Source organism: Hyaena hyaena, unplaced genomic scaffold (assembly GCF_003009895.1).
Source record: "Hyaena hyaena isolate Hyena2069 unplaced genomic scaffold, ASM300989v1 scaffold_4, whole genome shotgun sequence".
NCBI lineage: Eukaryota > Metazoa > Chordata > Mammalia > Carnivora > Hyaenidae > Hyaena > Hyaena hyaena.
In genome coordinates, this window is record NW_024080636.1 from 1,003,378 (window position 1) to 1,030,357 (window position 26,980).

General features: G+C 40.3%; 1 protein-coding gene across 3 annotated transcripts in view; it reads left to right on the forward strand.

The window, feature by feature from the left end:
* Positions 1-26,980, forward strand: part of TNRC6B (trinucleotide repeat containing adaptor 6B) — a 241,071-nt gene that overhangs the window by 157,591 nt on the left and 56,500 nt on the right. For all 3 annotated transcript variants that reach the window (XM_039236190.1, XM_039236196.1, XM_039236206.1), the window contains exons 5-6: positions 18,873-18,960; positions 23,887-23,908. In XM_039236190.1, coding sequence (XP_039092121.1) covers positions 18,873-18,960; positions 23,887-23,908 — 110 coding nt within the window. The remainder of the gene's footprint in view (positions 1-18,872; positions 18,961-23,886; positions 23,909-26,980) is intronic.

The window sequence follows — 26,980 nt, forward strand, 5'->3', positions numbered from 1 at the left end:
CTGAGAAGGGCTTTGTTCTACTGTCAGGGCTAATCCGGACAGCCTGCGTCTTCAGTGTGCCGAGTCGTACGGTTTCCTCTCTGCCACACCAAACACACAGGCGCCAGGAATAAGAAAGAGGTTTAGAGGGCATGGGGAGCCAACCCAGAGGAAATTTCTTGGCTATTTGAAGGCCTTGACTGGAACCAAAAGAAAGGGAGGGGGTTTGCATTCGGGCCAGAGGCGCAGAGAGGAATGAGGCTTGTCTGGGGAATGAGGGTTCTCACAGAAGGATCTCCTGTGGTGACACTGAACAATGATTTTCTGAACTCAGGACAGCATCACAGCCTTGACCATGCATTTGACCTCCAGATCCATGTCATATTGCTTATTCAAATGAAATCGATTATTGGGGGTTTTAAAAAATATTTTATTTTTAAGTAATTTCTACACCCAACAACAGGCCCAAACTCAACAACCCTGTGATCAAGAGTCACATGCTCCACCGACCAGCCAGCCACGATTATTAGGTTTTTTTTTTTAATTTAAACCCTTTATTTGAAATAATTGTAGAATCACATGCAGCTGTAAAAATAACATGCTAAAAAAAGGAAGCAGGCAAGGGAACCTGGGTGACTCAGTCATTTAAGTGTCCTACTTCAGCTCAGGTCATGATCTCATGGCTCATGGGTTCAAGCCCTGCGTCGGACTCTGTACTGACAGCTCTGACAGCTCGGAGCCCGGAGCCTGCTTTGTGAATTCTGTCTCCCCCCTCTCTGCCCCTCCCCCACTCATACTCTGTCTCTCCATCTCTCTTTCAAAAATAAATTTACAAACATTAAAAAAAAAAAAAAAGGAAGCAGGCAAACCAAGAGACAGACTCTTAACTACAGAGAATGCACTGATGGTCACCAGAAGGGAGCTAGGTAGGGAGGTGGGTGATGGGGATGAAGGAGTGTACAAGCACTGGCTGAAACTAACACTACACTGTATGTTAACTAACTGGAATTTAAATAAAAACTAAAGAAAAAGACAAAAGAAAAATAGTCGTAAGAAATAATCTTGTGTGTCTTTTACTGTTGGTAACATCTTGCTGTGTCACCTTTTTTTAAAAATTGAATTATCTGGTCAAAAAGAGTATACAGTTGTCTTAAAACCACCCAGCTTTTCCCTCTCAGACACAGCAGTAGTACTCATTTTTTATGTTTCCTTCCAGGGAGTCGCTACTCATACACATATGGTAGCATAAAGTGCACTTCTTTGTATCTTGCTTTTTAAATTTAATAATATATCTTGAAGATCTGTTTTCATTAGTACATAAGAAACTTCCTTTTATATATGCAATTATATCTAAGCTTGTGTGGATAACCTGTAATTTATTTAACCAATCTCCTAATTGATGGACTGTTTCCAGTCTTTTGCCATTACAAACATGCTGCAACGAATATCCTTTACATACATAATTTTCCCCGGGTGTAATTACTTTCCTGTGATATGTTCCTAGAAGTGAGATTGCTAGGTCAAAAACTATGTACACTTTAATTTTGATAGGTCAGATAGTCCTCTATGAGATTGTACCAGCTTATATTCCCACCAGCACTATATGTGAATGCCTTTTTCCCTGACACCTTATTCCCTGACATGCTTTAGTAAAAGCACCATGTTTTACTAAATTTTGTCTGTGACACTGTGGTAAGTGAAAAGTACTCTCTCGGTATAGTTTTAACATGCTGTTCCCTTGTGGGGAATGCAGTAGATCACCTTCTCATATGTTTTAGAACTTTTTATCTCCTTCTCTGTGAACTGTTCATTTCCTTCACCCACTTTTCTGTTGGATTGTTGGTCTTTTCCTTATTGATTTGTAGAAGCGCTTTATGTGATATAAGTTGCTGATCTTTTTCTCGACAAATATTGGTTTATTCCTGGTGAGTTTATCATAATTGTTTTAAAGTTTTTATGTATCTGTATTTTATACAAATATAGCAATTGTTTATGGATTCTGAGGTATGAATCCTAGTTAGAAAGTCTTTGGGGGCGCCTGGCTGGCTCGGTTAGTAGAGCATGCCACTCTTGATTTTGGGATTCTGAGTTCGAGCCCCATGTTGGGTATGGAGATTACTTAAAATCTTAAGGAAAAAAAAAAGTCTTTGTTCACTCTAATTATGAAAAGAAAAGTTCACCACAGCTTCTTCAAGTGCTTTAGCTGTTTCCTTCCTTCCTTCCTTCACATTTAAATCTTTTCTCCATCTGGACTTTATTTTCATTTAAGGTGTGAAGTATGGGTCTAATTTTATAGAGAGAGTCATGGGGGTTCCTGAGCGCCTTCTCAGAAAGGATGACCTCTTTGTGTTACCCATAGCCCTTCTCTGGTGCTGCGGGCATCGTAGGTGCCCGATGTGGAGGAGGAAGAGGACACCAGTGCGGAAGCAGCAACAGCAGCCCAGGGGCTGGGTATTGTTAGGGGGTTTCTCCATTCTCTAGTTGGCACAGCTTCTCTTCAAGATAGGTAGCCTACTCCCCATTTTATAGATACAAAAACTGACTTAGAGGCCAGATAGTTTGGCCAAGTTCCTGCCATTAGTGTGTGAGGCCCAAGATACATAGAGTTGATTTTTAAATTGCCAGACTCCAAAGTCTGTGCTCTTAACCAGACAGCCTTGGTAGAAGGCTCTGCTTGTTGTAATTTACCACGCTTGATATGGAATTGTACGAGGTGGAGAACTTTGAAGAAGTTGTTGGAAACGGAAGGTCCTAAAACACAGAGGAATACAGAATTACTGCATGCATCCATTCAGACCCTCTCGACTCCAATCATATATAGAAAGTGTCATTCTTAACTATAAGGAGAAGAAAGATCGTGATACCTTAAGAGAAATTTAAGTATTCTCTCAGAAAAATAGGATATTTACACATAGCTGTTACTGAGGTTATCTATTAAAGATGGCAGTGGTAGATCATTCTCTAAAAAATTTCCCTCAGGTTACTTAAATTAGGTGCAAACCTAATTTAATACACCATCTTAAATGGAATTAGGCATTCTGTATTTGATCCTGAAGAGTTAAATACAGGTCAGTGTTGGCTTGGTTGTTACCGAAAGGCTGGATATAAATCCTATTTTAACTTTTGAGTCATTTTCACACCGGGGTATAATTTTAGTTGAAAAATTGGGTCACGTAAGTTCATGAGTTAGCTTTACTCTGTAGTTGGTTACTTATTAACATTTAACATGCTTATCTCTCAGAAATACACATTTCCTCAAGGTAATTCAGTGATTATCTTCCAGCTTGCTAAATTTAAGTGACAACTGCTAGCACACAAGAACACGACTTTCCATTTTTACTATTCTGAAAATAGAGCACAAATTAAGAGCATTGAGAAGTAGGGTACGACTGTCACCTGTGGAATCCTGAATTCAGAGTTGATTTCCTTCTCTGCTAATTTTCTCAATACCAAGATACGTGTCACAAATAGCACCCTTTCTCAGGGGATTTGCAGAATTAGAGTAACAGGCACCAACTTAATAGAATGATAGTGATGCAGTATAATCAGGAAGCGTACACACTGTCTTGCCACCTTGCTGTTTGCAGTAGCTACTGTGTGATCGCTGAGGAAAATTCGTGTCTTTTCCATTTGATCTCTGATGTAAAATGCTTAGTTTTTTCTTAAGGCGGATGAGTTGAAAAATCACTTTCCCGGGGGGTGGGTGCTGCATTATGACAACACCACTAACGCCCATCTGACCTTGCCAACATGGGATATACATCAGCCTTAGACATGGTTTTATTGTTTGAATTCTCTTTTTATTCCTTAAATTTGAGTAATGCTTTTGAAAATTTTCATATAACCACATTTCTTATGTGTGCAGTGTAGCCATAAGAGAGCAAGTGGTTTGGTCAGTGAGAAAGGAGGGTCTAGAGCCCGAGGATCATGGCTCCCAGTTGAGGGCATAAATGATCCAACTCCCTTCCCCTGGTTCAATGGGCAAAAAACCTCCCAGAACCTTCCAGAATCTGCTATACCATCTCTATTGGGTGGGCATACATGGGGATCTGAACCACAGACTAAGGCTTCCAAGTCAGCATCTTCAAAGATGAGGCCCTGGTGTGGATGGACATGTTTAGAGCATGTCAAGCATTTTGATGTCCTAGCCACTGAGTTAGTCCTTGATGCGTTTAAATGCCACATACTCTTAACAGTCTTACGTTACACTAATTGCTTTAAAACTCCCTTTTCATGGAGTGTCAACTTAATTGTAATTTTGATTGAATTGCTTATTGATTTCAAACGTCAGTTACTATTTATTCTTTTAATATAATAATTGTGTTGGACCATGCATGGAAGCAGGCAGAGAAAGGGAAAAACAACAATAACAAAAAAATAAAGCACCTGAATGTTTATGAAAATAGCACCACTATCTGCTGTTAATAAGTTGTCAGTTCTTCTGAACACGTGTACCTCACAAGTGTGGATTCTGATTGATCAACTTCTTTTCTTTTCTGCTGAGGAACCCTAGACCGGCACTGCTCTGTAGGGAGTAGTTCTTTCCAAAGCCCTTCTTTCGACTCTTCATTTCTTTTTGCTTTCTTTGTTGTTGAATGCCAAGGGTAGATTGCTTGTTTGTGCGTTTATCTAGCCCTTAAGGTTTAAACATGGTTTTTCGTGGTTCTGGGATATGAATATTAGAGTGTGTGGTATAGCTCTTATCATGATGTTGCCCCTTCACCTGTTTGGATGTTTGTAAAACTACTGCTCACTTCAGATGGTCTTTAGGAGCCTGGCATACACATTGGAGTGTATGGGAAAGTACTTTCCGGAGTAAAACATGAGATGTTGCTATAATAAAGATTTATTCGCCAAACGAGCACAGTAAAACCAAAGAGGTCCTTTGAGCTTGAAGAAGCAGCTAAGCTTAAGGCACACGAAATCACAAGAATGGCTGAAAATTAAGCAGATTGGACCCAGAGTTACCATCTGAACACACCATCATGTGTTACCAGTTGAATGAAACTTCAGGTGAAAAGTCCAGTGAAGATGCTGGTAGTTTATAGTGATCCAGAATGTTAAATGAAATGTAAAGGTAAAGGTTTAAAAATTCAGACGTTGACTTCCTAAGACTTCTTATACAGGAGGTTTCATTGCATTTAAAAATGAAATTTTATACCCATTATAGGAATGTTATCCATGCAGAAGCTCCAATTTAAAGATTTAGTCTTTTAGGGAACAGTGTGCACACACTGGGTGAAATTTCAACTGATAAAGAGATCTCACTTATACTAGTGTATCAGTTAGGGCTCTGTTAGGAAAACAGAGGCCATTCAGGATATTCCTTGCAGGAAAGATTTTTTTTTCCCCTTTTCGTATTTTTATTGTAGCCCCTTATGAGGTATAATTGACATACAATAAACTGCTCGTATTTGAAGTGTTCAATATATGTTCAGTTTTGAGTTATATACAAAAGATAATGTATCCTTTGTTCCCAAAGCCTATTTGTGCCCATCGGTCAATACTCCTTTCTATCCTTTTCTTCCCCTCCCCAACCCCTCAGTAACCACTGATCTGCTCTGTGTCACTACAGTTTGTGGGATTTTTTAGAATTTTTATACCAATGGAACATACATTACTTCTTGTCTGCCTTATTTCACTCATTCTAATTTTGAGGTTTCTCCATGTTGTGTGTATGAATAGTTCATTCTTACTGCTAAGTAGTATTTCATGGTAGGCGCTACCACTGTTTGTTTATCCATTCATCTACTGATGCCTTTTTGAGTAGTGTATAGTTTTCAGCTATCACAAAATAGTCATTTACAGAGTCTTTGTATTGGATGTATGCTTTATTTTCTCTAGGGTAAATACCTAAGCGTGGAATGGCTGGGTCGGTATGGTAGGTGTCTGTTTAACTTTGTAGAGAACTGCCAAGCTATTTTCCAAAGTGATTTCCATTTTACATTCCCACCACAAGAGAGTTCCAGTTACGAAAACTTTGTGCAATCAGTGTTTTTAATTTTGGACGTTCTAATAAGTATGCATGTGGTAGCATCTCACAGTAGCTTTAGTTTTCTGTTTTTGTTTTTTATAATGACTGGTGATGTTGAACATCTTATTTGCTTATTTGCCATCTGTGTATTTGCTTTAGTAAAGTGTCTTCCAATCTTTGGCCTCTTAAAAGTTGGGTTATTACTGAGTTTTGATATTCTTAATACATATGGACATAAATTCTTGATCAGATAAGTGATTTGCAAGTGTTTTGTCCCAGGCTTCAACTCTTTTCATTTTCTTACCATTATCTTCTGAAGAGAAAGAAGTTCCTTAATTTTATTGAGTCAAGTTTTCTCTTATGGATTTTACTTTCAATGTTGTACCTATGAAATAATTTGCTTAACCCAAGGTCACAAAAATTTTCTTTCCTACATTTTCTCTAGTTTTAGGTTTTATATTTAGGTCTATTATTTATTTTAAGTTAATTTTTATATCTAGTGCAAGGTATGGATTGAGGTTCATTGTTTTTTTTTTTAATTTTACATATGTTCAGTTATTCTACCATGATTTGGTAGAAAGTCTATCCTTTCTCCACTGAATTGCTTTTGCACCTTTTTTGAATATCGTTTTTCCATATCTCAATTTAATTTTGGGATCTGTCTTATCTATCTGAATTTTTTTGTCTGTCTTTAGACCCATACCCCACTGTCTTCCATTACTCTAGCTTTCTTTCTTTCTTATTTTTTTTTTAAATTTTTTATTTTAGGTAATCACTACTCTCAACATGGGGCTCAAACATATAGTTGTAAGACCAAGAGTCACATGCTCCACTGACTGAACCAGCCCAGTGCCCTGGTTACTCTACATTTATAACAAATCAGGGTGTCATGTTGTGTAAGTCCTCCAATTTTGCTGTTTTTAAAAGTTGTTGGCTATTCTGGGTTCTTATGAAATTTTAAAAGGAGCTTGTCAATTTCTATTTAAAAAAAGAACACCTTGTGAGATTTTGGTAGAGACTGTGTTGAATCTGTAAATTAATTTTGGGAGAATCTACATCTTGACAATATTGAGTCTTCTAATCCATGAATATGGTATACCTCTTCACCTACTTCACCTGTTGTTTTTTTTTAATAGTTTATTGTCAAGTTGATTTCCATATAACACCCAGTTCTCATCCCCACAAGTACCCTTCTCCGTGCCCATCATTCCCCTTCCCCTCCTCCCCACCCCCATCAGTCCTCAGTTTGTTCTCAGCATTCAAGAGTCTCTCATGGTTTGCCCTACCTCACCTGTTTTTTACAGTTTTATAGTTTGATGTGTTTTATAGTTTTCAGTGTTTGTCAGACTTCTCCCTGAGTATTTCATAAATTTTGATTCCAATGTAAATAGGATTTTTTTAAATTTCAATTTCTGATTGTTTGTTGCTAATATATAGAAATACAGTTGATTTTATATATAGATCCTGTGTCCTAAAACCTTGCTAAAGTCATTTATTAATTCTAGCAGCTTTTTTTTTTTTTTTTTTTTTTTTTTAAGAATCCACTGTATTTTCCAAGAAGGAAACCCTTTGATACAGGGAATTAAAGACTTTCATAATCATTAGAAAGTTAGAAAGTCTGGGGGGAAAATTCAGGGAGGCCACTATTATTGTTGATGAAACTAGAGTTTCAAGGCCCCAGGAAAGTAGTGATTTCAGCTGCCTGCAGCTCCAGGATGGCTTTAACTCATCAGGAAGCTGCTGTAAAAGTGGAAAGTCCTGTCTGCCTTTGCCTCTGTGTCTGCTCGCAACTGTTTTCAGAGGGCAATGACTTCTGCGTTCCAAGTCTCACGTGGGTGTGCTTCATTTCAGCCCATCAACTTAGAACAAATGGAGAATGGGCTTCTGAGAAATGTAGTTCCAGATCTTTTCCTGCAATGCACGGAAGACTATGGGTAGCAATGTTAGGTTGATAATCTGTCACAGAGGGCATTAATAGAGATACATGTAAGGTGCTGCACTCAGTTGTGGAGAAGTGACTTAGCAATAGTGTGAAAAATAGGGATGTTAGATAGTTGTAATTCAATAAGAGGTGATTCCAAGAAGATACACAGGCTCTTTGATAGTACCGGCAGTGGTATATTTTCTGGGATAAGGAAATGGCAAGGCCTACTTTCATGATGTCTTGCCCAATAATTGGATGAGTGTACACAAATGGAAAGAATTTAGGGGATTATGGCCCTCCTGTGAGGAGATAGCAAGCCAGATCACGTGCGCAGTGTTGGAAGGACCAAGGAATGCCTCAGGGGTGCATGATGGGTGATTACAGGTGCCTGGAAGACTTGCTATATGCAGTCTGGGAAGGAGAGCTTGGGATGGGGGGCAGAAGCTATGAGGAGACCACTTCTAAGACAAGATAAAGCACTTCTTGCACAGCTGGACTAAGGTCAGGAGTTTCCTTTGTTCAAGATAGCCTTCAGGAAGCGTGGTTTCAAATTAGATATTCCTTAGGCTCATTGGATACAACTTTTGCTGCATAGACTTTCTGAAAGTGAAAACAAGTTCTTTTAAGTCTATTATCTTTATTTGGTTTGAATAATTCTAAATAAGCCTGTTTCTAATATGCATCTCTATATACGGAAAGTGGGAAATCGGTGAGAAGCTTAGAGACAGAGGCTGTGTGTGCAAAAAATTTATTGATCTGACACTTGGATTCTTTTATATGTTGACATCTCTGAAATCTGTGTCCATACATTTGCCATCATCCAGATTTTTTTTGCAGGTACATACATGGTACTACATGAGTTGTTTAATTGCATTTTAATAGATCTTTGTAAAGATGATGCTGTAATTTGGCACTGAAACACAGATGGGAATAACAAGGCATAGGCTTGATAGTTACGAAGTTAGTATTTCTCCTTGGAGAAATGAATGCAATTTCATATTTTCTTGGAAAACAGCAACCAAAGTCATCATGCTTGTGCTGTTCAGAGTAAAGTGCAGGAACCAGCAGCTTGTTAGAAATGGAGAGTTGTGGTTTACAACCCACACCTACTAAATAACAATCTGTATTTTAACATCTGTAGGTCTCAAACATTGAAGTTTGAGAAATATTGCTTTACATAACCTCATATCGAGAGATAGCCCATTTGTACAAGGAGCTGTGTTAAATTTTGTTGCTGACATACAAAAGAATTGCCTATCACATGTCACATGATGCATTTGAAGGCAGGAGAAATTTCTGTATCCCTCTAAATGAAAAGTGCATTCACCTTAATTTTTCTAGGTTTAATGTTACCATTTTCTTACCATGAGCCACTCAGTGTTAGAATGATTTTTATGCTTCAGTGCTGTTTGGTTTTGTCTACTAATTTAATATCATGTGCAAATTACATTAGCATCCCATTAAACTGTCTCAGTAAACTGTCTCAGTCAGAAACAGCAAATGAAAAAATGTTAAGAACAAATCCAATACAGATATTTGGAGTACCTAGTATGTAATTTCCTCTGCCTGAATGGATATATTCCAACATACTTTCTTTTTGTGTGCAATTTTAATTAAAACACTCTAAATGGATACTTTGAACACTCTTTTCATGGCACTTCTTTTGTTCTTTTTTTTTTTTACCCTAGATACACATGCGGTATCATTAATCCTTAATTGGTTCTGGTTGTTAATAGTTTGGGGTCTAGTTATTTTCTTACTGTTTTATAAATTGCCAAGATTACCATTTGTCTATTAAGGAAATAAACGTCTGTGTACGCCACATCTATCAGACTTGCCTTGGAAAGCTCAACATAAATCTGTGTGAGAGCCCTTAGTGTGCAGACCGCAGAATTCTCTCCCCCAGATGCCAGGGGTTTATTCAGTGGTGACACTTTCTCACTGATCCTTGGGAACCACACGTCGGAACTGGGGAGGGCCCCATGGGTACATCTTCTTCCTGCACCTTCAGGAAACCGTTACTACAGGTGTGGGCTCTGCTCCCTGAGAAGATCTGTGCCCTGTACCCTGTTTCTTCCCTTCTAAAGTCACCCACAGCACACTTTATTGGCAGAACATAAATCACATCTCAGTCTCTAGTTGTGAGGGAAGTAGGCTCGAGGGAACTTGGAACTGGTCTTGACTGAGCTGCTGTACATACTTGCCACAAAGTCAAACAGTAGCCTGTATTACTATTCTATCACGAAAATTCTCAGTAAAAGAACCATTACGGTGAATTATGTGGTGGGGGAACACTATTTTTTTTTAAGCTTTTTTTAACATTTTGTTTATTTATCTCTCCCTCTTTATTTATTTATTTATTTCGAGAGAGAGAGAGAGACAGAGCGTGAGCAGGGGAGGGGCAGAGAGAGAGGAAGACAGAGAATCCAAAGCAGGATCCAGACTCTGAGCTGTCAGCACTTGGGCTTGAACCCATGGACCATGAGATCATGACCTGAGCCGAAGTCAGATGCTTAACTGACTGAGTCACCCAGGAGCCCCAGTAGGGAAACACTTTAAGTACCCCTCTGGTATCATATTTATCATGTATCTAATGTACTTAATGTAATTGATTGATAAAACTATTAACAATTTGAACATAATAGGGTGAATTGTAGATTGTAGAATATTTTCAGAAATGCATTTCTGTGGATGACGGGACTGAACAATTTCTAAAATTCCTTTGACTCTTACATGACTTTCATAAAGAGCTATTTAAAAATGGTTTAAAATAGAAGTCCTTGGAAAAATTTTTAAAGAGATGAGTCACTGTTGAAGCTTTTTTTTTTAATTAAAATTTTAATTGAGATAATCGTAGGTTCACGTGCAGTTGTAAGAAGTAACACATAGAGATTCCATGTGCCCTCTGCAAAGTTTTTCCTGATCAGTAGTTTCTTGCAGATCTAGAAGTTTTTATCACAACCGAGATACTGACATTGATACAACTCACCGATCATAGTGAGAGTCTTCAGTTTTACTTGTACCAATTTGTGTATATTGTGTATAGTTGTCTGTAGTCTTAACACAGGTAGGTTCATGTATTCACCACGACTGTGAAGATACAGAACAGTTCCATTACCACGGGGATCACTAGTGTAACCATACCTGTGTGGCTCTGCCTCACCCCCCCACCACCTTCAAGCCCCCTGACAACCCCTGTCATTTCAGAAATATTATGTAAATAGAATCATACAGTATGTAACCTTTGGGATTGTCTTTTGTCGCTTAGCATCATTCCCTGGAGACTCCTCCGAGTCATTGATGTATTAAGAGTTTGGGTTTTTACAGTTTTCATTTGCTTCCCTCATGTTTCTCATGCTGGGAGGATCCATTGTGTAAGTTCATATCGGTCTGCTCGGTTATGTGGAGCTGGTTATGAACTGGGACCAAAGGTGCCCTCACACTTACTGACCCCAGGGCGTCAGGGATAGGTTTCGATGCTATCTGATGGGCCGTTATCCAGACCCTAAAGAAAAAGAAGATGCTCTTTGTTTCTGGAGACATTTTCCTGTCAAGTTGAGCCCTGGTTGTCTATCTGAATTGCAGTTCTTACAGTCTTTTCACTCGGGTCAGCACATTGGTGGTTACTGCTCTCAAGTATGAAATTTTGAATGTTTGAAGCATGATGGACTTGGGCATGAGAATTCAGGAAACATTGGTCATGATTCTAGTTTGTGGAAAAAAGTTGTTCTCTTATCTGGATTATAAGAGCCATGAATTCGCATGCCCAAGGTTCTGGTACTCTCAAAACACCAAAGAAACCGCAGGGTGTCTTCAAAGTACCTCAAAATGCTGCTAAACATGGAGGGCAGAGCATGAAGAACACAGGTTCCTGCCCTGACAGTGTCGTCTGGGTTGTGAGGGGCGGGAGAAACTGAGTCCTGGGAAGTCAAGCAGCACAGCATCTTGTTTGCTGCTGAATTCTCAGTCTCTAGCACAGGGCTTGGCATCGAGGAAGCGATGGATGAACGGACGGACGGACGGTTGGATGGATGGATGGATGGATGGATGGATGGATGGATGGATGGATGAGGTAGAAGGGAAACTTTTAAGAAACAGGGTGCCCCATTTTTCTGGTGTGAGTGAGAGCTATTAAACATAAGCCCAGAAAGCTCTGAAAAGTGTGTGGGTGTTTGCTGTGAGGGGACAGAAGAGGAGGGGGATTCTCTCCCACCCCTCAAAATGAATAAAACCCTAAACTCATACTATGTACTTTCCCATCTCATGGCCCTTCTACTTTTCCTGGCTGGTCACTCCCCTCCAGATAATTTTCTTCATTTAGGTCGCTCGCTCACTGCCTCAGAGAGGCCTTCTGTGAACACTGTGTAAATCATCCCACCCATTGTTTCTTTAGGTCCTCTAGCCCCTTCCCCGGCCTAATTTTCTTCCTGGCATTGTGTGTGTATCTGTCTCCCATCTAGAATGTCAGCTTCCTGAGGGCAGGGCCTGTCTCTCTTTCATCCCCTGTTATACTCCCAGTGCCTGGCACTAGTAGCTCAGTGTATGTTAAGTCATTTAATCAGTTGTTTTGAGGCTGTTCTTTTGAACACATGTTCCTGGGAAGCGATAGAAAAGTTTCCCTCACTTTGTAATCATGCATTTTGGTAACATTTGCATGGAGGGTCTGCTGTGACTCTGGTGTTTGTGCGTGATGCACGAGATAAGAAGAGTAAGGTCAACTCTCTGCATTCAGAGACCTCTTGGGTAGCAAACGCTCACTTTTCTCGTGTGATGGGCAGTTTAAGGGAGGCATGCCAGCTGCTGTGTGGACAGAAGCCACAGTCTAAATGTTGACTCCTAAGAGCAGAGGTAGGCTTTTTGACTGAAGGAGAGAACAGGAGATTTGGGAAGTGTTGGTCTTTATTCAGTTATGAGAAATAGGTCCCAGTTAATTTGAAAAATGCGTTCATTGCAAGGAGAGCCCCTGCTACCTGTGCGACCTCACCCATCACTTTCTCCCTTCCTCCCCTTGCTCCAGCCCCTTTGCTGTTCCTCACACACCGTCTCATAATGCTGTCTCCCAGATATCCACAGAATCCTTCACTTCGGTGGGACTCTCAGGCCACTTTATCAGAGAGCCCTTTCCTACCCATCATGTGTAAGATGTCTGCTGTCTCCATCAGCTTCGCCCACCCTGTCCTCTCCTGGGCACATGTTGCCACCTGAGGTGTATCTTTTATACTTTTATATTTTTGTTGTATATTTTGTTTGTTTCCTGTCTCCCCCACTGGAATGTGAGCCCCCCTCCCCGCCACCTCCCCAAGAGCTGGAGTGTGGTTTTGTTTCTGCTGTATCCCCAGTACTGAGAAAAGTGTCAGCTCATGATAGGCAAGTGATCGTCTGTTGAGGAACAGATCGATCCCTGGGCATCCTGATAGAGGAGAGGGGCGACACAGACTAGCCCCCCGGACCAGTCTCTGTTTCCCAGAGTTGTGGTCAAGGTATCCATGCTGCAAGGAAGTCCTTTCACGTGGTCTGAGGCTGTCAGTGACTGACAGCAGCCAACGCCTTGAAGGCTGGACGACAAGCCAAGGTAGTGGTTGTGGGGAGTCCAAGGAGGGCCCGTCTCCTACGAACTGGAGTCGTCGGGGAGCTCCAGTGGATGGATGTTGAGCCAGGACTTGACAACAGGGTGAGGTGTGGTTGGGCCACAAAAAGGAGGAAGGTCTCTCTGTCAGATACACAGGACGCGGAACGGATGAGGGAAGATCCGGAAGCTGGGACTGCACTGTGCATGGTCTCGAATGTGAGCTCTGGGGAGTTGTCCAGATGGCACCGTCCTTAACTTGCCCTGCGTGGTCTTAGACACGCGGAGCTTGGGAACGTGTGGTGCAGCAGTTCAGTGCTCTGAGCTTGTGAGCAGGACCGGAGTCCTCGTCTGCCTCCGCTCAGGCCAACAGTGGGTATTTTCCCCTTCGTCCAAGTACTGTCTTTCTAAAAAAAAGTTCTTTCTACTTCTTTCAATTAATGGTTATTGTAGAAAGAAAGAGACAGAGAGAGAGAAAGAAGGAAACGGTTGTATTATCTTCACCTTAGACATTCTTGAAAGTAGTTTTGGCTTTTTTTAATTCTAGATTAGTGTTTGCACTTGCATCTGGCTGTGTATTTAGGGCTGAGGGAGAATGTGAATGATTTCTTCTTTCAGACTTGGAAGCAGTCGATAGTTAAGTGGGACCCAGCTAGTCACATGGCACTTGTATTTGATTGCTGGATGGAGGTTTGATTTTTAAAGTGTGGGCTTAAACACAAGAATTTAGAGCAATGGTTCTCTCCCTAGAGATTTTTTTTTTTTTTTTAAGTTTATTTTTGAGAGAGAAAGTGTGTGAGTGATTCGGGGAGGGACAGATAGAGGAGGAAACAGAATCTGAAGCAGGTTCCAGGCTCTGAGCTGTCCACGCAGAGCCTGACACGAGGCTCAAACCCAGGAACTATGAGATCATGACCTGAGCTGAAGTCAGACGCTTAACCAACTGAGCCACCCAGGCGACCCCTTCCCCAGAGATTTCCATGTAATGGGACTGGGGTGCTACCCTCGTAATGGTTTTGTTGATTTTTTTTTCTTTTTGGAAACAATCTTGAACTTACGGGAAAGTTGCAAGTATGATAAAAACAACACTTTTCCTGAATCATTTAGGAATAAATCGCTATCCCATTGTACCACCACCTACATCCCTTTCCCCTATACTTTAGTGTATTTCTTTTTTCCTTTTTTTTCTTTTTTTTTTACTTTAGTGTATTTCTAAAAAACCAAGAACATTCTCCTATATAACCATAGTAACAACCATCAAAACAAAACACTGATACAGTACTACCATTTAATCTGCAGCCCCTACTCAGGGTTTGACACCCCAGTAATGGCCTTTATTGCAAAAGGGTCACACTTTGCATTTGGTTATTGTGTCTTGTTGGTCTCCTTCCGTTTCCTTGATTCAGTGATCTTGAAACTTTAGAAGGTTGCAGAACAATTATTTGGTAAAATGCTTCTCAACTTGAGGTTCTCTGACATTTCGTCATGATGATATTCAGGTGATACATATTTGAAAAGAATATCATAGAGAAATTCTGTGTTCTCAGAGTATCTAATCATGTAACTCACGATTTCAATTTATTCCATTATGATGGTACTCATGTATTTTACTTGACTAAGGTGATGTCTGCCAGGCTTCTTCTCTGTGTAATTATTCTTTTTTCCTTTCTAAAAAATAAGTATTTTTATGGGGAGACACTTTAACACTATGTGAATATTCCATCCCTTTCACTTTTAACTTATTCATTTACTTACTTCTGTCTGGATGAACTCATGTCTTCCTGTATTATACAGTGACTTAAGGTTTCTTACCATCATTATTTTTATGCTCCTGTCATCCCAGGTTTAGCTTGGAGGAACCCCTTCACATTTGGTCTCTGCCACCATTTGACATGCCCCATCATTTGTTGACCTTTTCCTTGCTTCTAGGCAACAGGCGTTCCACATTCATTTTGTACTTTCTTTGTCCTAGCCCCAAATTAGCTCTTTTTAAAAAGAACTCTAATTCTTTTAGTTAAGAATGATATTCAGAAGCCAGAGTCTCGGTACCAGTTGTGTTCATTGCTAGTTGGGTATTGCTTATTCCCAAACCCTCCCAATAATAGAGCAAAGGAGTGTGTGTGTGTGTGTGTGTGTGTGTGTGTGTCTGTGTGTGTGTGTGTGTTTGCATACATGAAGGAATATACACACATGTGGGCTCACAAAATTATATCTATGTTTATTGTTATGTCTGCTTCTATATATTAAAAACCATGAGTTGAGGCCAATAGCTCATTTTTTTTTTTTTTTTTTTTAATTTCTAGGAGAGAGACAGAGACAGCGTGAGCAGGGGAGGGTCAGAGAAAGAGGGAGTCACAGACTGAAACAGGCTCTAGGCTCTGAGCTGGCAGTCAGCACAGAGCCCGACGCAGGGCTCGAACCCACGAACCGCGAGATCATGACCTGAGCGAAAGTCGGATGCTTAACCGACTAAGCCACCCGGGCGCCCCGCCAATAGCTCATTCTGATCCAAGTCCACAGGACTCTTTTGAGACTTTTCCAAACAATGATAAGCCTGATTGTCATCATCATTAACATATCTGTTGATCAGTCCCCTTGTATGTAACCATCACCTTCCCCACATGGATACCTGCTTTGCCCTCTTGGACTCTGATTCAGCATGGGGTTATTTTAAAGCTCCCCAATGATGCTAATGTGCAGCCAAGATACAGCATAACACAGCACTACAGAACATAGGGCACCTGGGTGACTTGGTTGGTTGAGTATCCGACTTCGGCTCTGGTCGTGACCTCATTGTTCGTGAGTTTAAGCCCCGCATCAGGCTCTGTGCTGACAGCTCAGAGCCTGGAGCCTGCTTTGGATTCTGTGTCTCTCTCTCTCTCTGTTCCTCCCCTGCTCATGCTCTGTCTCTCTCTCTCTCAAAAATAAACAAATATTAAAAAAAAAAAAAAACACATTTTTTTTAAAAGAAGAAAGGTGAATTCTACTTTTGGATTCATTATTAAGTGAATGACAGGTTTTTCAGTCAAGTTTGGTTTGGGAAAATAAATTCTTCCTAAGGAAGTGAAATCTAAAGAGAAAACTCTATTCTACCAGTATAAGCAGTAAAAGATCAGGGTGAAAGCACAGCCTGTCTCCTGGAAAGCTTTGAAAAAATATTTGTTTTGGAAATAAATCTGCTTGTAGTGAACATGAATTTCAGTCCCTTTCCCTGAATTACCTGTTTATAGGAAATATTGAAAAGGTTAGTGTTTTTAAGAATGTGTTTCATTAAAGACTTGCTTTTCTTTTCTTTTTCTTTTTTCACATTGCATTTTTAAAATAAACTTTTTAGAATAGACCTAGAAATGGCAATTTACTGTTTTTTAGGGCATTGAATATTTATACAGAGTTTTTGACTGTGGTTGCTCTTTTTATGTAGTGCCTTGCACTTTAAAAATAAGGAACCAAGTCACAGTAACTGGGTCATGAGGAACGCCATCTTCTCCCACTTGCAGCCAGAGGAAGCAAGAGTCTCTGGGAGCCAAATACAACAGGATCTGTGGCCAGCCTACCTTAGATGGTCAGCGTCCATCTTGCCAGTTTTCATAAAGTCATGTTCCTAAAGTAGTGCAGTGCTGTACATGGATTTTCACCAAGAGCTTCATTCTGAGACTGATGTGCAAACACTCTGACTCCAGAGAAATACAGTCTAAGGGAACTACAATAAAATCTCTTCCTTGTTTCTATTTTCTATTTTTTTTTTTGTTTATTTTTGAGAGAGTGTGTGAGTGGGGGAGGGGTAGAGACAGAGGGAAACAGAGGATCTGAAGCAGGCTCTGCAGCAGCGAGCCCAATGCGGGGTTCGAGCTCACGAACCCCGAGATCATCACCTGAGTCGAAGTCAGACACTTGACCGACGGAACCACCTGGGCACCCCCTTGATTGTATTTTTAAAGTTTTCATTGAAGTTACCTTTGGAGTGTGAATTGTACACATTAGGATTTTGTATATTTATGCCAGAGGCACAGAAAGAGAAAGGCCAATATTTGTGAATGTGGACAGAACCACGGAAAGCTTGACATATGGGTAAAACACCTATTTTTGTTGTTGTTGCTTCGTTCTTGTTTCCTAGAAATAAAGCATTACTTATCCGTTGACGAGAGCCAACTTCAGTGTTGGTCCTCAGAACCTTTCTTTGTACAGGCTGAGTGGTTACCACTCCCCAAGCGTGATTCCTTCCAGAACTGTCCCTGTGATTTTTGCCACGTCTGCAAACATTTACTTAACGCATTTACTTTGTCTGACTTGTAACTTAGCATTTTTCTAGATGGTATCTATGAAACCATGACTGTGATGTGTTGGCTCACCTAAAATCACAAGTGTCTGTTCAGTATTTGGGGGCAATGGGAACTAGAGCTCAGACTCTCCTTCCAGCTCTGAATTTCAGTAAGCGTGGCATTCCTGCCTAGAGCTCTGAGGTGACAGCAGTAGTTTTGCACTGCATTTGATACATAGGGAGTGAGAGTTGGCAGCTTACTATATGCATTGTAGTAGAATATATATTAGAATATGTTACATAATAGAATAAATATTATTTTCTAAAGGTACTTTTTGGATATGAGGCATTACATTATATTAATATCTTAAGATTCCAGCACATTTCTTTAACTAGAATCTTTAGTATTATATATCATTTTTGTTCTAATTGAGGGCAGCAGTTGTCTTAAGTAAGGTGCGTAGGAAGATGCAACTCTGAACTCACTTAGTGAGGAATAACACATGGGTTTACAGGACACATGGTACCTGCCTTAGAAACACAGGTAGAGAACATGTAAAACACACAGCATTAATAATGTAGAAGAAAAATACAGAATATGGAACATAGAATTCACCATTCTGAAGATGTCAGGGGAAAATATCTGAATTGTGATAAATATCTGTGTACCATAAGTAATTAATATATTCTGTATTATTTGTGAGGAATATTGCCTTTCAAAAAATATATATTCCTTTTTCTTTGACATTATTAATGCTGTATTTTATGTGTTTTCTACTTGTACTTTTGAAGACCAAGTATTAATTCAGGAATATTCCCAGAAGCCAACTGGATGTTGTCACATTTAAATCAGGATTTTTGCTGTGTGTGTGTGTGTGCGTGTGCGTGTGTGTGTGTCTGCGTGTGCTCTTTTAGGAAGATATTGTAAAGCTCACTTTAATGGGCTTCTTTGAAACCAAACTTGATGTCGTACTTTGCAGAAAAGATAACAAACCAAAACATGCGGATAACTAAATGTGGGAGTTTTATGCATCCTCTTAGTTTAAGTAAAATACCATATTCTGCTCAGAGAGATGGCATGGTTTGCGTACCGTTTACAAGCATTTAATTTGCTACACAAATAGACTGTGAATAAAGATGTTAACCTTCTGGTGTGACATTACTTTAACAGAGAGAAGGAGCAAGAAAGGGAAGAACAGTTAATGGAAGACAAGAAAAGGAAGAAAGAGGAGAAAAAGAAAAAAGAAGCCACTCAGAAGGTGGGTTTAATTACTTACGTCTGTCTTTGCATCCACCACGCATCTAGAATAAGTAACTGCCTCGGGTGAGATACCTGACATCTCAATAATGCTGCTTGCTTAATTTACTTGGAAGTTGTAAGATCAGAAAGTGGGAGTTAAAGACCTACATTTGTTACCATAAAGTAAATACTCAATAATGCTGCAGCTGATTTAATGAGAACGACAGTATAAGTTTGGAGAAAGGCAAGTGAATCCCCGCCACTTAAATTCTTACCAAATTTCCTTATTCGTATCGCAGTCAATCTCCATTTTCTTAGGTCAGCTTATAAAATAACTTTTCAGGTCTTGCCGTAGTTCACCCCAGTGTCCCCCTTGCGGTCCCTCTACAGCATGGTCATTTGCACGAGTCTGCCTTCTGATAATCCCATAAAGAAGTCTCCCTCACGGGACCGGTGGGCCTGCTTAGAGCTTTGCGGGAGATGGTATTGCCTGGATTTGAGGAGCTTGCTGAGGGAAGAAGAGAGGCTAAAAGGAGAAGACCTAGGTCTCGCTGTTGTCAACGGACAGGTCTTAGTTGACGTGCTTGGACCAAGGGTGCTGTCCTCTGCCTCAGTGTGTACCCCGCAGCCCCCGCCCTTGTTTGACCTTACTTCCCCCACCTCCCCATTCGTTAGCATTGCCAGACAGGGCTCTGGCTCGGCGGGTGTGCTTCTGTGCCTTTTTGGAGGTAAAGTGATTTGCCTCCAGTTCTTACTACCACTACCCAGAGCCCTTGGGGAGCAGGACCTCACAGCGAGGCAGGTTTGAGGGTCCCTGCTCTGGTGTCCGGTTATTGAAGCTCAGTTTAGGGAGGCAGAAACTTACAGGCTTCAGAGGGAACTCTAGATTTAGAATAGACTCAAGGCAGGCAGTCGGACACAAACCAATGTAGGCTCTAAGGGACACCAGGAGTTTCCCCAGCATTATTAGCTGTAGTGTATATTCCCGTAATTCAGTTTTCTGAACTTTTGAAATAGATCATTTATGAGTGCCAGCATAAAAAAACGATGCTGTAAATATTTTCCGAATTGGATTGCATATGACCCTGCCACATTAAACATACAGAATGTAATTTTATTTTTTCCTCATGACTTAATTACAAGTAATATTCATTATTGTTTGGTGTTATAATAGACTGCTGTGCACACTCTTTAAGCTCTTGTCTGCCTTTAATTGTGTTTCTGTTTCTATTCATAGTCATGTGCTCACCATCACACCCTCATACTCTCAGGGTACCTGCTTCTAATGTGTTGCTTCTAATCTGAGCTTGTTAGAATTGTCTAAAATGTCAGTAAAGAGTCTGAATAAAGATGTCCGAGGACGACCCAGAGGCCTTTTTCATAGTTCCTTCCCTTTGGGGACACATCCCCATTTCACATTTTGAGGTTGTGATAACCAAGTCCACCAGCTGTCGGCACCACCTCCGCACACAGACCTTCCGCTCTGAGTGGTGGAGAGTGAACCTCAGTGAAGGCTTGCTTTCCTCTAGGGCATTCACATTTCGTCGACTAAATTGATATAAAAATTGGGTTTTACAGTCTGTGTGAATGATTCATAGGCTGGACACTCATGAACTTGAGCCATGGCTGGTAACAAGAAGATACCAAATGGAGGGGTTATTTCAGACACTGTACAGTCTACATCCTTCACTTAGGTAACAGTGTTTCTCACCTGGACAATATGAGTATCTGGAAGTGATTTATAGTATATGCATCTGTAAACTTTTGCTGTGGATCCCACTAATAGAAAAATGATTTGAAATACCAGATGGTGTGGGTTTATTCAAGAGCAAATTGGGATGGGGGCGCTTGGGTGGCTCAGATGGTTAAGCATCCGACTCTTGGTTTCAGCTCAGGTCATGATCTCATGGTTTGTGAGTTCAAGCCCCGCCACCAGCATAGAGCCTGCTTGGGATTCTCTTTCCCTCTCCCTCTCTGCCCCTCCCCACCCTGTCTCTCTCTTTCTTTCAAAAATGAATAAATAAACATTAAAAAATGAAAATTTGATGTTTATTTTTAGGAGAGAGAGAGAGCAGGGGAGGGGCATAGAGAATGGGCGACAGAGGATCTGAAGTGGGCTCTGCACTCACAACACAGAACCTGAGGCGGGGCTCGAACTCACTGACCGTGAGATCATGACCTGAGCTGAAGTCAGACCTTAACCAACTGAACCACCCAGGCGCCCCTAAAAATATACAGCTGGACAGTGTCCCCTCTGTACTTGCATCTGTATTAAGAACTAGTTCCAAAGTTACGGCAAAGAGAAAAATCACCATAACTAAAATTTCAAATGGCTGGTAATGAACAATAAAAATTCAGTCATTTTTGTTCAGAAATGTTCTAGATTGGCTGCCACAAGACCTAGGCCAACACGTGGCCTTGGATATTGTTTTATCATCCTGAACCATTGTTTAATTTCAGAATCAGATTCTGATTTAGCAGTTTTAGGAAAGAGTACAAAGCTTACCATGTGATTGTCTTGGTGGTTTCCAACCTTAATGTAGAGACAGCGCCTCAACCAGGAGGCATAAAATTTGCTGTGATGCAAAGAACTGTAGAGAATGTGCCATGGGTTCTATTACGCAGCCATTCATTCATTCAATCAGCACGATTTGCGGTGCTTCCACATCCTTCTCGCTGCTCACCCCAGTGCTTTGTAATCATCTCCTCATGTCTGCCTTCCCTGTGAGACTGTACATTTGTCAAGGTTTTATTCCTGTTTGTATTTCCAGGAAGTAGGGCGGTCAGTGCCCAGTACATAAGAGTCACTCAAATGTTTGTTTAATAAATCCATGGTCAAGAAGGAGTGCTGGCAATGTAATTGTCTTGAAGAATTGACTTGTATTTTAAGTTAAATTATTTCCACACAGACATTAAAGTTGAGCTTTTCTCGTGAGCAGTTTGCTCTTTCTAGAGCCATCACTGAGTAAACTGTGTTCAATTTTCATTCATGAGAAAGGTGTCAAGGAAGGATTCCATTCACATTCATTAAGCAGATGCTGCAAAAGGATCATTGTTTAGTGTTGGCAGAACACATGCTTTGATCCTGCAGCTTTTCACCGTCTGGAGGACAGCTCTTTTAACAGAAACCACATTGTAAGACACATTTGACATTATTTGGGTTTGTCACTTACAGCTGGGGAAAGCACTGACTTCCTGTATAACTTGATCTTCAAAATGGCATTGTAGGGGCGCCTGGGTGGCTCCGTCAGTTAAGTGTCTGACTTCGGCTCAGGTCATGATCTCACAGTTCGTGGGTTTGAGTCCTGTGTCGGACTCTGTGCTGACCGCTAGTTCAGAGCCTGGAGCCTGTTTCAGATTCTGTGTCTCCCTCTCTCTCTGACCCTCCCCTGCTCGCTCTCTCTCTCTCTCTCTCTAAGAAATAAATAAAAAGCATTAAAAAAATTTTTTAATGGTATTCTAAGAAATATTTATGATGTTATAAAATTTAAATTGCCTTAAGGAATTGGTATGTGGAGACAAATTAGTTCATTGTTGGTTAGAGTTTTAGAAAAATTGCACAGTAGACTTGAGCTCTGTAATAATTAGTTCATGGAAACACATTTTAAGATGCTGTCTACTACAAATTCAGTACAGTAGAATTAACTTGGCTTTTAATATAAGAATGTAAGGAATGCTCCTGGAGGTCATACAACCAGATCCTTTAACTCAGAGTCCGAGTCTGGGGTGATGCCATCCACTATGAAGTGGGCTGGTTAGCTATAGGACATACTCTGCAAAGATGGGCAAGTTTTCATGAGCACCCAGAGTAGGAACGTGGCATGACTACCAGCCAGAAATAATCAAACATCTTCTTTTCTATTGGAAGTCAGAGAACCATTCAAAGTGCTTTGGAAGATTAACATTTGGGAAAGGGGAGTCAAAATCATGCATGATCTCTATGATGGTGGTGGTGGTGGTGGTGGTGGTAATAATAATAGAAGCCCTGTTAGAATTCTGGCGCATTTTCTTTTGGATATTCTTCGTATGCATGGCTTTTTGTGGTTTTGTTTTAATATTATAAGACATATATAATTAGGTGCCCTCCTTTATTTTCCTCTCTTAATAGCAGAAGCAGTTTTCCATGTGGCTCCTAATCATCATTTCTAAACTCTCTAAAAACCCATTATTCTATTCATCCTGTCTAGTCTTTTAGGTTAATCACTTCCATAAATGTGTTAGTTAATCTGTAAAGAAGAAATACTTTCAACAAAGCAGTCTTCATTTGTCCAAAATTTACATATTTCACTCACTGCTGTATATCACACTGTTTCTGTGAACTTTGATTAGAAATAACAAACATTTATTGAGCATTGGCATAGGATATCCAATTTAATCCTTATAACAACCCTTTGTATAGAGATACTATTATTATCTCCATTCAACAGATAAATAGAAAACAGATCACACAGCCAGGAAGTGGCATGGCTTGGTTTTAAATCCTGCCTTCCTGCCATGGCCTCTGATACTTCTGATGATGGGCCCTTGAACTGTTGTTTTCTAGATTTGAGATCAAGTATTTGAGTCCATACTCCCGGGGTAACCTTTTTGTCTCTATGGCTAATTTTGTTTCTAAGCTACGTCGTTTGCTTTCTACTCAGATTATCAAAATGACAAGCAGCATTCCTGATACAGATACTTCATCATTTAATGAGAGTGGAATGCTTCTGGTTTTAATTTTTAGTGTCCTTCATAATGAAGGTCATGTATTTTATAACTGGACATATGGCCGTTGTCTTTATAGAAAGATGTCCGAACTGACTGTCAGCTTTTTTTTCTGCATTTGAACTATGCCTGTGTGTCTGACAGCTTGAATCACTTAAGTTAATCAGCATTAAAGTAGTCTTATAATAGCGAACTAGAAGGTAAATCTCATTCACTTATGTCTGTTCATTTATTTTTTCAGGTCACGGAACAAAAAACCAAAGGTAAGATTTTTTTTTTCCCTTTCTAAGTTGGTGGAAGCTTCTGTTTTAGATTTTACACTCTTGCTGACTCAGCCTCCAATCCACTTGATTAGTGAGAGTGGGTGCAGAGTAATTAAATTGGTTGTTTGCAGCCACTGAAGAGCAGTAATGATAAATTAAAAGTACTTGTAGTAGTGTTTCTGGTTGGCCTTAAATTTTTTAGGAGGCAAAAGAGATTAGAAAAAGTAATACCCTGTTTTGAAAGTATATGGATCATGATTTTAAACTGAGCCTTTTCAAAACAATAACAAAACAAAACACCAGCCCCTAATTTACAGAATTGCAGAAGATTTTTAACCATCTTGATCCATGGCCTGCACTGAGCCTGCAAGGGAGTGTTGTGTCTAGGTTGGTCACATGGTCTTCTGAGCTAAAGCCTGGAACACCCTTTTTAAAAATTATAATAATAATAATAATAATGAATTTTAACCCTGTTAAAACAGTGATGTATTGTAAACATAAGCAGATGTCCCTCACATCACCCTCAACTCATTGGTCTCTGTGTTTTCATATCTCTCTCTCTTCGGTCAATTTTGATTATGCAGTTTGGTCTGGTATTGGCCACACTTTTGGTCAGTTCCCTTTCAGAGTGGTAGACTTCGTTCCTTGAGACCAGTGTTCTATCTCCTATCCTTGCCCACTTAAATGAGTGGTTCTCAACCAGGGTACGCATTAAAATCACTTGTTTGATGACTTGTCAAAATACACAACCGTGGGCCTCCTTCCAAACCTTCAGGCCACAGCCCTAGCAGATGTATTTTGAGAAGCTCTACAGGTGCCCCCGGGACATGTCCCAGGTTGAGAACCACTGCCCCAGGTGAAGGGAATCATATAGGACTGTGATGACTCGGAGGAAGGTCAGGACGCTGGATCAGCCAACATGTGATGGGAGGCCTTCTAATGATTTATTTCTTCTTGGTTTTATTTTCTATTATTGGACCACCAGGCCAAAGCCTGTCACACAGTAATAGAGAACTAATAAAGACAGTGCTAGTTTGGAAGGAAACTTAGTTCTGGAAAGTAAATTCTCAGATGAGTAGACAATATTGTAATGTATTTCTAACCAAAAGGCATTTCCAGGGCAAATGTAGTCCGGGACCTTGTAGTGATTTAGAAAATAAACTGATAAGAAATATAATTAGTTATGATTATCTTAATTACTTAGAATAGTGTTCTTCCCTTGTATTTTCAGGCAGTACCAACCCAGAAATGGGCTTTATTTGGAAGTGTGTTTATAAATTTCTTGTTTGAAATATAAGTTATACTTTACCATAAAAATAGAGTTCTTGATAGTGGTACAGTGTCCATATTTTCTAAACCAACATACTGTCTAGGAAAGGATTTGGGCACGTAGTATTTATATTTATAGGACTTTTTGATGATTTATGGGGACAACAGATGAAAAAATTAGCATTTTCCTGGAAAATCAGGGCTCTGTGGTTGTTGGAACATGGTGGTTTGGTTCCTGGGCCTGGCCACAACTCTAATGTTCATGAAGCCACGTACCAGCTAAGCTATGGAAACAAGTATGGTACATGGTGTTTCTACTGGAAAATCGAAAATTCACTAAGGCATTCCTTCTCAGATTTTTTTTTTTCCTCTACGTCTGTTCTCAGAAATGCATTCCTCTTCCTTCTGCCAAAATCTTAAAAATCAAACTTTCTTTTCTACTTACTACTGAACTTTCTTTCCGATTAGGACCCTCTCACACCTACCATAAAATGGAATACAGCCTCACAGTTTCCACACTCTTCCACCTTACCCCCACCCCCATGAAAAAATGAAAGTAAAATAATCCTAAAGAAAGATGAGAGCCTGTTTCAGGTCTCCTAAAGAACTTACTTAGTAGAACCACAGAGAAAACAGAAGTAAAAATAAAAATGATCTCTGGAGTCTGTTAGACTGTAAGTAGAGGCAGAGGAAAACTGGGAATTCTGGAGAGAATAGGACAGTATTTCAAGTGGAGGGAGGGTATATGAAGATGTGGCCTAATGGTAGGCCTGACCTTTCTGGGTTTTTACCCCACTTCAGACACATCTTTATGTTTGTTCCCAAGAGCCTGTCTGCACTCTAAATCCCATTCTTCACTTCGCTCAGCTGATGTTTCTGGGTCCTTTTCCTCTTCCCAAAGGTGGTACCTTACTCAGGTAGTCTCCCTGTAACTCTGAATCTGCCCCTCTTTCCCCAGGAAGCCCTGTAAGAAAAACAACTCTATTGGTGTCAAGTGTATGTACAGAGGACTGAGGTCAGATTTGTCCCTATTTCAGAGAAAAAGCAGAGTCATTGTATGTTCTCTCTTTATCTTCCTTATTTTAAAAAAAAAAAAAAAATTCTGGAGAATAGGGCAGGATTTCAAGTGGAGGTTCTGTGAAGACATGGACTAGACGTGGGCCTGCTAGCCTGTAAACAGTCCAAAGCACTTAACGTAGAGGCTGATATCCCCCCTTGTTGGATGTTGGACTTAGAATTTCAAGAGTCAGGGTGCCTGGGTGGCTCCGTCAGTTAAGCGTCCGACTCTTGATTTTGGCTCAGGTCATCATCTCACAGTTCTTGAGATCGAGCCCCACATCAGGCTCTGCAGTGACACACGGAGTCTGCTTGGGATTCTCTCTCCCTCTCGCTCTCTCTCTCTCTCTCTCTCTCTCTCCCCCCCCTCCCCCACATGTGCACCCACATATATTCTCTCTCTCAAATAAATATTTAAAAAATAAATTTAAAAATTAAAAAGCTAAAAAAATAAAAAAGAATCTCAAGAGCCTATCCTGTTGATGTAACAGACCAGGTAAAACAGGGGTGAAGGATAAGATTAGGAGAGGCTGTACAACACAGGCGTTTGGACATAGCAATTTTGCACTGTGAAAAAGCTGTTAGGGTCATGGTTGGCTTAAACGTGTAGTTATCAGTATGAAATGACTGATTGATAAGAATTAACCTGACCTTAAGTGGCATTAGCAGGAGCACAGCATCTAGGAGGGGATTTGCAGTTTCTGTAATAGGCCCAACACTGTGGAAAGAAACAGATCAACCTCTGTG